The 11041-nt window shown below is 46.7% G+C and overlaps 1 protein-coding gene across 1 annotated transcript in view; it reads left to right on the top strand.

Annotated features, from left to right (window-relative positions):
• Window positions 1–1770, top strand: part of Znf438 (zinc finger protein 438) — a 182935-nt gene extending 181165 nt beyond the window's left edge. The window contains 1 exon segment of the mRNA XM_021241970.2: window positions 487–1770. Coding sequence (XP_021097629.2) covers window positions 487–1102 — 616 coding nt within the window. The 3' untranslated portion in view covers window positions 1103–1770.
• The last annotated feature ends 9271 nt before the right edge of the window (window positions 1771–11041 follow it).

The following is an 11041-nucleotide window of genomic DNA, read 5'->3' on the forward strand; positions in this document are numbered from 1 at the left end:
TTTTTTCCTCATTGTACAAGGAAATCCCCCTTCCTACTTCTTTTCCTATAGTTAGATTGTGATGTTTAAATAAAATGTCAAAACTTGCATTCGGGGTGTTCAGGGTTAGGGAGGGCCCAGTGGGTGGCGGGGACAGTCACCTCCGACTTACTTACCAGGTGGTCCTGCAGTGGCTCATGTAGTGTTGCCTGACGCTTCCACGTTGACTGCACCTGTCTGTGGTGACCAGAGAGGAGGTGGCTCTCCTGGGGAGGGACAGACTTTCTAGGGGGACCCTGGTTGCTTGAGAAGCATGTGGCCCCCAGCAGGAGTGATGGCAGATCTCCACCATGACCTCTATGAAGTCCTTCCCAGGCTCTGTGTACTCGTCATGTTTTGTACTTCTCAGAGGCGTGGGGCTTAGATTCCTGAAGGCTGAGAGCTGAAGAAAAAGCCCCAATTGTGTTTTTCCATGAAATCTTATGTAGACTATTTTTTCCTTTTCAGGGAAAACAAGTCAAGCTTGGAAGAAGATTTCCTTCTAAACCAGGTAGATGGAGTCAAATTGCAAATCAAGTGTGGCCGTTGTCAGATCACTGCTCAGTCTTTCGCTGAAATCAAGTTTCATTTACTTTATGCTCATGGAGAGGAAATTCAGGGCAGGCTGCAAGAGGGGATCTTACCAGGCCACAGAGGGGCTCAGGAAGCGCTGGCCAAACACACTGCTCCTGACTGGGAGCAGCATCCAGAGCGAACAAAGCAGGTGAAGCCTTGTGACTCTGAGGACGACTCTCGTGCACTTCCTAAGAGGAAAAGACAGCTCTGCCCTCACGGTGAGAACGGTTCGGAAACACTTCAGGAAAATGCAGGAGGCCGACTGGGAACAACAGAGCTGAGGGAAGCTCCCCAGGGCCCAGAGAGTCCCAGCCACAGCACTGTTTTCCTCTGGTCTCATTCAGGCTTCAGCTGCCTCCTGTGTGCCCAGACCCTGGGGAAGAAGGAGGAGCTCCTCCTCCACTGGGAGCGGCGGCATAACTGTGAGGACCCCTCCAGACTTTGGGCTGTTCTGAGTGCACTCTCAAACCAAGGGGTGGTAGAGATTTCCAGGGCAACTGGCAAGTGAAGCTCTGAGGCAGACTGGGGTCAAAGAGAGTTTTGCTGGCACCTTTCTTTCAAAGCTTTGCGTTTTACGGCAGTACTTCATTATATGACCCAGATAAGTTGAGGTGAACATTAATGAGCAAAAGTAATTTTGTACTTAGTTTTATTTTCTTATAAGATAAAATATATGCCCTGGATGCATATTTTTCTAACCATATGCACTCTTATTTTAAAGTGCTATGTACTGACTCTTAATATCTTAGACTTTATTTCAGAATAAATAAAAAGATCAAAGTTGGAGATTGAAATGTAGAGGAATATAGATTATTCTTCAAATACACTTTTCAGTAAAAATGTGTGTGTCCTTTCATTCAGATATTCTCTGCTTACATCCAGCTGGCAGTTCCATTTCAGTCCAGCCATAGCATCAAGTTAGATGGTAAATGGTGATATTTATTAAATTCTCTGGTTTATTTGAATATGCTGCAAGGCAGTCTTTTAATAACATTGTAATTTACCATAATTTAAAATCCACGTTTTTAACACTTAGATTTTTTTTGTAATTTTGCTGTTTCCTTAAATGCACACCGCCTTGAAGATTAGTTGTTGCCAAGTCTTATAGACATAGTATTCCATATCAAAATAATAAGACAAACTTTTAATACTTCAGTTAATAAAGAAATTCACTCACTTGGTAAAAACTTATTTTCAGATAGTCTTTGGGGTCAGAAAATGTACAACCTGGAAAGTGAACTAGGTGGTTTAGTGCACATGTGTAGGTGTCTCAACTATTTTCTCTCACTCTCGAGTCACTTCAGAGGATTGTTGCTGGCTGATCAATTTTGGATACAGCTGTGCCTTTCAAGCCATGTTCTCTTTGAAAGTCAGAAGTAAATGATGTCTTTTAAATTCCTGGGAAATTACCTTCAGTCAGAAAAGTTGCCATTTGAAGTTTCTGGCTGTCCTGGCTGCAAAATCGCTTTCTGAGAGGCGGCATTTGCTCACTCACTACTGAAGTCACTGCTTTGGGTGGAAGCACCATGCGCAAGGCTGTCCCTGTTGGCTGAGCCTTGGCCCAGACACTATCCAAACATTTTCTGTGCTAAAAGAAGTTTCCCACCAGAGGAACAGCTAAATTCTACTTGATAAGCTAATGGGCCTTAGGTCATCCTTTTTAATGCCTTGTTTTAAAAGCAAATGTTCATAGACATGGTGTGGTTGAGTTAATGCAAAAAGGTAGAACTCAGTCTTCTCTTATTTTTGCAGTTTTGTAAACTTGAGGAAAAGTGTTCAGAATTTTCTGAAGGAGTTTTCATAGTTTATGATGGATCACACTCTCCCTAAATACAGAGTGACAACATCAGACCACCACTGCATTTTTAGAATCCCAGTGTTCCTAATGAAAGCTGTACTGTTTGATGCAGTTACACGTTTGTTTCTTGGAAGACAAACATGTCCTGGAGACATTACAAAATGAGAACTATCAAGAATACTATCTGAATTCAAACCATGAAACTTACATTGAAACCTTGAAATAGTTCATGAACTGCTCAGTCCTCAGATACGAAGTTGTTCAGTGAGTCTGGGTGTGTAGGGAGGCCTAGATATGGGGACAGGATGCACCCACCCAGCAGGGAATGGAAAGTCGGACCTCCCCTTGGCTGGGGAGACAGCCAGCTGTGAGCAGCCTTCAACCACATCTTAGAGCCAGAGCCCAGACAGTCTCAGGAAAGAGGCAGAGAGTCATGGAAACACCAGAGGTAGGAAGGAGATACGATTAGCTCATGATTCAGTGCGCTGGCTGGATCCCCTCCTAGAATTCGTTTCAGGGCAGTGATGGAATAATCCTAGCTACATTCATGCAACTCGTCAGGGCATGGATCCTTGGGGTGGGGGGCAGGCAAGACAAGAGTGGAGGGGTCACCACCACCTTTTTTTTTGTAGTACTGAGAATTGAACCCAGGGCCTTCACTGAGCTACATACCCATCCCTTTTCTGTTTTGAGACATGGCCTTGCTAAGTCCCTCAGGCTGGGCTCAAAATTGCAACCCTTCTTCCTCAGCCTCCCCACGTGCTGGGATGAAAGGTGTGTGCCACCACACCCAGCTGAGAAAACGTTCTAAAAGAGAAGGAAACTTGGGGTCTTCACTGGGCACCTGGGGGTGGGAGTGGGGTGAGGACTGTTGGAAATACAATACTTGTTCCAGTTCTCAGATTCTCTGAGCTGTCCCTGTGTGACAGGGGAGCAGCCCCACTGCCAGCCAAGGTGAAGTTTCTGGCCCTTAAGTTACAGCAGTGTCCCCGCGTGAGGATGAGGCAGCTCACTGCCTGCCTTGGCTGTAGCAGCATTAGTGGCATCATCCCAGACTGTGTTTAAACCCAAGGCCACGGAGGGGAGGGTGGGGTGCTCCAGTCCTTATTTCCTGTGATCTTGAGGCTCCATGCCCTCCTGTAAAGTGAGAGTCGTGGCCCACCTCAAGGTTGTAAAGGGGCTCTGAGATACAAATAAAATGCCTGGCACATTTGGGCCACATACTAATAGGTGGCTGGTATTTATTAGGTTTTGGTCAGATTTGGAAAAAGATATATTATACCATATAAAGACAATCTGAAACAGCTCCAGTAGATTTTAAGGATAAAAACTAAGAACAACAAAAATTAACATCCTTTCATAAAAAGTGCACTTGAATTTTTAAATAACTAATAAAAGTAGCGCGGGGGTCCCATGGGGGTGTGCTGTGTCTGTTCATAATCAGCACAGCACAAGTGATTCTTGTCCAGGCTTAACGATGGGGCCCACAGTGCTCAGCTCTGAGGGTCAGCCCCTCCCTGAAAGCTACCCTGCCCTTCCCTGACCCCTGGTCTGGCTGTTGTCACTGCGCATGCGCACACGCACACGTGCCCACACGTGCACACACACACGTGCACACACGCACACACAGAAGCTTCTCGAAGGCAGGGACTGCCTTTGTTGAGCACAGAGCCCTAAAGGGCGCAATACCTCGCATGAAATAATACACAGTAAGTATTTGTTGGGGGGGAAATGGATGCATCGGCCAAATACAGAATTGCTGCTGTGCTTTTTATGAATAAATCAGTATTAGAAGCAACCAAACTTACAGCTAGCTAGGAAGGCACCAAGGCAAATTTGGGGTCAATTCACTTATTTTTGCTTCTTGGGAAGATGTCCCACAGCCAGCAAGACTAGATTCTTTTTCTTTTGGCTTTAAATTATTTCTAAAAGTTACTGCATTTTTGACTTGTAGTGGTTTGTTACAAGTCATTTTTATTCCTGTCCCCTTCTGTCGAACACTCTCGTGGACTCCCCTAGTTTAGCCTGCCTGCTCCTCTGTGAAGCTGCACCTCGTATGGAAAGTTGTCTCTTCCTCAGCACACCCTAAATGACCAAGGCTGGGGGCGTTCCATCGCCTTCTCTGGCTGCAGGCTCCTCCCCTTCCCACTGCGCAGCTCCGTCTTCCGTGGCCCCTGCGACAGGGTTGTTGGCAATAAATGCTCAGCTTCATTTATTTATGAGCACTCTCGGATCCGGACTGCTTTGCTCCATTCAAGCTGCTGACAGGCTTTGTTAGGCACATATTTTATAGTCTCCCCTTTTCACTGAGCCCCTTTTTCCTGAGAAAGGTGCCCTGGTAAGGATGAACTGGGATTTAGCAGAACAGATTTTTCACTTCAACTTTATACGAACTTCGCTGACATTGAACAATCAACAGCTTATCTAGGCTCGTGGGGCAATCTAATACATATTTTAACTATTTCTGCCTCTGCAAGAATGTTACCTATGGAAGTGAAATGTTCATTGTTTCTGGTATGTGGCCATAGTCATGGTGATCCCCATAATAAAACTATAATCACCATTTCTCCAGCACATTCTAAACTTGTGTTTAGTACGCAGATGTTGGTTTAGGAGCACATCACATTTTCCATACTCTGAAGTGTGAAAATATTCCAGTGTGTTGCTTACTCTTAGGAAAAATGTTATCCATTGAAGGAAACCAAATGTGACAACTGAAAGTGATGGAAAGATTACTTTTCTAATTTTGATGTGAAGACAAACAGCTTTCTTCCTTTAATTAAATTTGCTCTTCAAAATTACCGCAATCACCTTTAGCTTAAACAGTGAAGAACTCTTTAATAATAGGATGGCAATACTTGCCTTTTTTAATATGTTCCAAACACAAAATTGCAAGTTATTAGTATTATAATAGGTCATGTTTTTGATAAGCCAAATACCCACTCAGTACTACTCAAAAAGATTTTCCCTTCCTTCATTAAATACGGATTTAATCAATACCTACGAGTTGCAAGGAGAACCACGAGGTGATCTACCAACATCTACAGAGAACAAAGCAATGAACATGGTCTGATTCCTACCTGCATGGTTATGTCTATCAGGACAGAAACCTGGCCATGGCAAGATCCAGGGAAAACACATGAGTTGCATAACTATGCCAAAGCTCTGGATGTGTGGTAATATTTATGGCTATGTTCACAGAAAACTAGCACTCTACCTTCTCCAGGTTAAACTATATTAAAGCACAGTTAAATTTTCCTAAGATAGTCATTGAACCAAACCTTTTGACGTGACTATAACCAAGAAGTTATCCTACAAATACCCAAAAAGACTGTCTTTCAAAAGGCTTTTATTCTTTTCTGAAGTATGCACGGAGTATGAGAAACAAGAGGACAGGAATTCTGGGGCAAGACACGGGTACTTTTTGGCAGTAGAAGGTCCAGTGGGCCTAGATGAGTTGGGAAGACTGGGTCCAGTGTCCATGGCAAAATATCGTGATTATTATGGTCCACCCTTGATGGAGAGAAATGGGATGGTGTCTATTAAAATCTAAAATGCATAGACCTTGTGCATAACCAGAAGCCCCACTTCCAGGAATTCGCCCTACAGGTATTAAGGTACAAGTGCATAGATAGCCAAGTGTTATGGCTTGTATGTCCATGTCTTCCCAAAGCCTCTTGTGCTCATAGGTGGGGCTTTTAAGAGGTGGCTGGATATAGGGTGTGTGAAAATGTACTAAGGGTGTATGATAATTAAATTAGCAGACTGATTGGTTTAGCATAGTTCTGGGTGTGGATAATGGGAAGCCCCACCCTGGGTATGGGTGGCACCAACCAATAGGCTTGTAGCCTGGATGGGATAAAAGGGGAAGGAAGGCTTGCTGCTGCTGCTGCTGCTGCTGCGACCACCACCCTGCCATGAACTGTTTCTCCTCTGCCATTCCACCCTGCCTTAAAGCCAACTCTATGAGTATGGACTGAAACCTCTACAGACTGTGAGCTAAAATAAACCTTTCCTCCTTTAACTTGTGGGCATTGAGTATTTTCTCCCAGCAACAAGAAGGTAAGTAAGATGAGTGAGGATGTTCACTGAAGCATTGTTTATAATGAGCACAACTGTCATCAGAAATATTACATTGACCTAAATAATGGAATATTATGCTCCAGAATAAAAGAGTGAAGCATTACTTTACATGCTGAAAAGAAAATGTGTGAAGGAAGAAAGGTGCAGAACAAAGTATAGTGTTCTGCAGTTTGCTTTTTTACAAAGAAGAAGGGGAGGGTGAGAAGGGATAGATGTGTGCTGGAAGAAGGAAATGAGGGACATGTTCTTTTGCCTTGTAAGACTGGTCTTCTGAATTTTATTTTTTCAACTGAAAAGCAGCTTTACCAGCTAAGAGGTAACGTGCTATTATCATTAGGGCAGGGCGTAGCAAAGTTATGAAGGGGAAAACTTAGTCCTATCCCCTCAGCTTTGGTAGCCCTGTGCATCTTTGTCCCTGTGTCCCTCCTGCCTAACAGCCCCACAAATACAATGGCCCACAGCAGGAAAGACACTTTCAACCCAGTTTATCCATCCATCCATGTATATACACAGATACCTGCATAAAAATAACCGTGTATGTGATTATATGCATTGCTCAGTGGGCTGTGTTCAGAGTCTTTCCTTTCTGGCAGTGCTGAGGATTGTACCCAAGACCTCTGCACTGAGCTATATCACCAGCCCTTTTTAATCATTACTTTTTGTTTTTTGAGACAGGGTCTTACTAATTCAGTTGCCCAGGCTCCACTTGAATTTGCAGTTTTCCTGCCTCAGCCTTCCAGGGTGCTGGGATTGGAGGTGTGCACTACCTGGCCTGGCTCAAATTCCTGTTTTTCAAGAGCAGCTACCTTGCACTGAATCAATTCATGTTCCACTACTTAGCAAATATAATTCAAAATGCGATGCAGCCACAGACTTCTGGCTTTCTGACCCCTCTCTGTGTCATTATGGCCTCCCCGGGCCGCCATCCAGTCTCCCGGGTCCTTGCTGGGGATGGATGAGTGACTGACCTCTCTCCACATATTTGCATCTTACAGGTCTTCTGAAGGGTGGCCTCGGGCCAAGGGATAACTAATGCTCAGGCTTTCGGCGATCTTTTGGCCAACAGGCAGGCCTTGGGTGCTGGCAGTGGAAATCAGTCCTCTGGACAGGATGTAAATTCTGGCAGTGCGTGAGCACAGAGCCTCCCCACCCTCACACTCCATGAATTTGGCTGTGATGGGCATGGCTCCTGCCTTACCCTCCCCCCAGCCTCGTGCTCTTGCCGAGAGCTGTGCCATGTGCCCCGCCTGCAAGGTCACAAAGATGGAACACAGTGGAAAAGAGGCCTCTTGTCCTTCAAAGGGATCTATCTTTCCATCATTTCTCCAGGAAGTGATTCCGAAGCCAGACTGCCTTTGACTGAGGCAACAAAATGCTGCAGCCTCCACTCCTCTGAGACGCCCAGTGCTTTTCGCTCATCTGTGGCTTGGCCCTACCACTCCAAGGTGACACCTAGTTAATTCACACTCTCCTGCATGGATTCCTGAGGTCCCTCTGGTTCAGCTTTAATATGTTGGCTAAATAGGTTGGAAAATAGGTCTGGTTTCCCTTTTTATAACAGTTTAAGTCTATCCCAGGTTGCCAAAAAAGTATTTATGGAGCAACTCACAGGTCCTGCAGCATCTTTCCAAGTCCTCACACTGCTCCCAAGTGCTGGCACTCGCCGGGAGAACCTCGGGGTTGGCCCAGGGCAGCCAGGCGGCCACTGGTGGACCTGCCGCCTAGGGCTGAGGTGAGCTTTCCATCTGCGCATGGACACAGGAAGGGAATGTGGCTCCGGCAAGGGTGATGCAAGGAATGTGGGGAGAAGGAAATTTGCTGGCCGCTTTCATGTTGCTTTGATTTCCACCAGTGTGCTAAAACACTACCTCAGACATGCTCACTGTCTTATATGGGAAATAACAACTATGATATTAATAATTGTTATAAATATGAGGGCCTTTGTTGCAAGCTTATGCAATTATCACAAAGGAGTCAAATGCTTTTCAAGGTCCTGTGGGATTAATTGAGGACTTCGGTCCAGTTACCACTGGGACATTTTCCACATCGTAAGTCCATGGCCATAATGGACACTAATTGGCCTCCTTGTTGACAGTCTCAGAGGAGAAAGTCCAGGGCTGGAGAACAGCGATTTGCTAATGTCGACTGTGGCTAAGAACTGGGCAGTTGCAACCCAAGATCTGCTCTCTTCTGGGGACAAGGAGAGTACATCAGGCTGCAGGCACAGTGCTAGTGTCGTTATAATTCATTCAGAAATAGCACAGGCCTTCTAGTATTACAAAGAATTTAAAATCTATTCAGAAAGGCCCTCAACGTACTCCAGCATTAATAGTCTTTTAATTTTGTAAAGATGTCACTGAGTTTCATTTGATGGCAAAACTGATGGATGAAACAGGCAGGAAAAAAAAATCCATTCTTAGGGACCGGGGATTTAGCTCAGTGGTTCCACCGCCTGCCTTGCAAGCTCAAGGACCCAAGTTCAATCCCTGGTACCAAAAAAAGAAAAAAAGAGGCAGGCCCTCTGTGAGGGTGTTTGACCATCTTCCCGAATGCAGGCCGCTGGCTCTCTTCTGCTGTCACCTGGGGCTGGGTGTGATCAGCAGGGCAAGTCATGGATAAAGTGAGCACAGCCGGCCCCACCGTAAAGCTGGACCTGAACCTTTCGTCCTCTGGAGCTCTGGAGTCTAAGTCATGGCCAACGCCCAACGGCTGACACCGGCCAATTTCCTACCAAGTGCAGCGGTGCCAGGACAGACAGCATGAGCTCTCGAATCACCTCAGGGTTTTCTGTCAGCTTTTTCAGCATCTTTGGGAAAATGTCTTAATTGGACAGTTCCTGCAGAAGACAATGAAAATAAGACTCTAAGACATCCACTGAAAAGCCCTCGAGCCTGAAGCACACCGAGTCTGTCCCCTCCCCATCACCACCAGCCCATGTTTCTCGTGTAAGTGGGTGTACAGACCTCCCCGCCCGACGCTGACCACCCAGGATGTGTCTGAGAGGGAGCGGCACTCACATCCAGGGCAGAGGTGCCACCTTGAGCGGAGCCCTCTCTGCTCTCCCCTTGGGAGGGCCAACCTGATTCTGCACAGCTGACCCCTGAGGCTCCGTCACTAACGAAGTCATTCCCTGGGGCCAAGGCTCCTGCTGTTCTCCACTCCAGCCCAAGCGTGGAGGTAGCTCTGGCTTTCTCACAATGGCCCTTGTTCCTTAGCAGCGCTCTTCCTGCACTAAGTGGAGCCAAGCCCCATGGAAGCTGGGCGGGAAAGCGCTGTGAACCACGCCCACAGAGCCTGTAGAATGCATCTCTCCCTGCAGCTGGTGGCCTCACTGCCCAACCCGGACCTCATCGGATGAACTTTCTGTATGAGCTTCTCCATCCAGCTGTCACCTCCAGCCAGTATCAGTTTTTCCTCCCAGCCTGTTCTGGTTTCCCGGAGTAGGTCCAGTATTACCTTTTGCTACAGTGATGCCTGATGCCGCTAAGTGCACAGAAACATCTCTAACAATGCATTCAGAATGAAAGTGTACAGAGTTTTGAATTAAGAGAGGGGGCAAAGCTAGAAGGAGTGGTAGGCAGCTGTAGTGCTAGCTACTCAGGAGGCTGAGGCAAGAGGATCCCTTGAGCCCAGGAATTCAAGACCAGCCTGGACAACATAGCAAGAGCCCATCTCGACAACAAAAAGTGGGGAAGGGATGGCTGAAGAACAAAATTTTAAAAGGAGAACACAGAATCTGGACATTCCCAGAGTGGAAGGTAGTGCAGGGGCAGAGAGACGTAAACAAAAACCCAGGGCAAGACATGATGACTGACCCTGTTAAATCATCACGTGCCGGTCTGTGGCTGACAGATGTAAGATCATCAGTGCTTATGTGTGCGTGTGCTTGAGCAAAGGTGCCTCCTGCATCCCTATGAAAGTGTCACAACCACCAGTCAGGGAAAGTTATTTTCAGAAACCAGTGGACCCCTAAAGAATGAAGCATGTCTCTTATCACGGAGCATCCCCATGAGATACCACTGTCCTGGGCATCACTCTGCTGCGAAGGTAGTTTCCCTCTGCTTTCTCTGCATCTGCCACACTTTAAATAAACGTTCACTTCCCACAATACCAGCCTCGACTCCCCCATCTCTCGCCAGGAGCCCCACTTCTCCATTCCTCACTGAAGTGAGGGCGAGGCGCCGAACAGAGGCACAGACCCCTGCAGGATGAGACCCTAGGAGGAACTGGCAGACGGGAAGGACCAGGCCTCTCTCTAGTCCTCCCACTGAAGGAGAACTGGGCCTGTGTCACTGAAAGGTGGTGCCTCTGCTGGCCTGCCCCTCCCTCACTCGGAGTTCAGTTCTCATACGTTAAATGCAGGTACCATGGATACTGAAGGTCTCTGTCAGAATCTTTCCACTGAAGGTTAAGGAAACTGCCAAGTGCTCTGAGCTCCTACATAAGTCATGCTTCTCAACCTCAGGGCCAACCTGGACCACTGCGTGCACGAAACACAATCACCAGTGACTTGGGCAAAGGGAGGACCAGGTAGGCAGCCCGGGTGGCAGTGTGGTTCCTGCTCAG

This window comes from Heterocephalus glaber, unplaced genomic scaffold (assembly GCF_053883595.1).
Source record: "Heterocephalus glaber isolate CG9 unplaced genomic scaffold, H.glaber_assembly_v1.0 deba00000738, whole genome shotgun sequence".
Lineage (NCBI taxonomy): Eukaryota > Metazoa > Chordata > Mammalia > Rodentia > Bathyergidae > Heterocephalus > Heterocephalus glaber.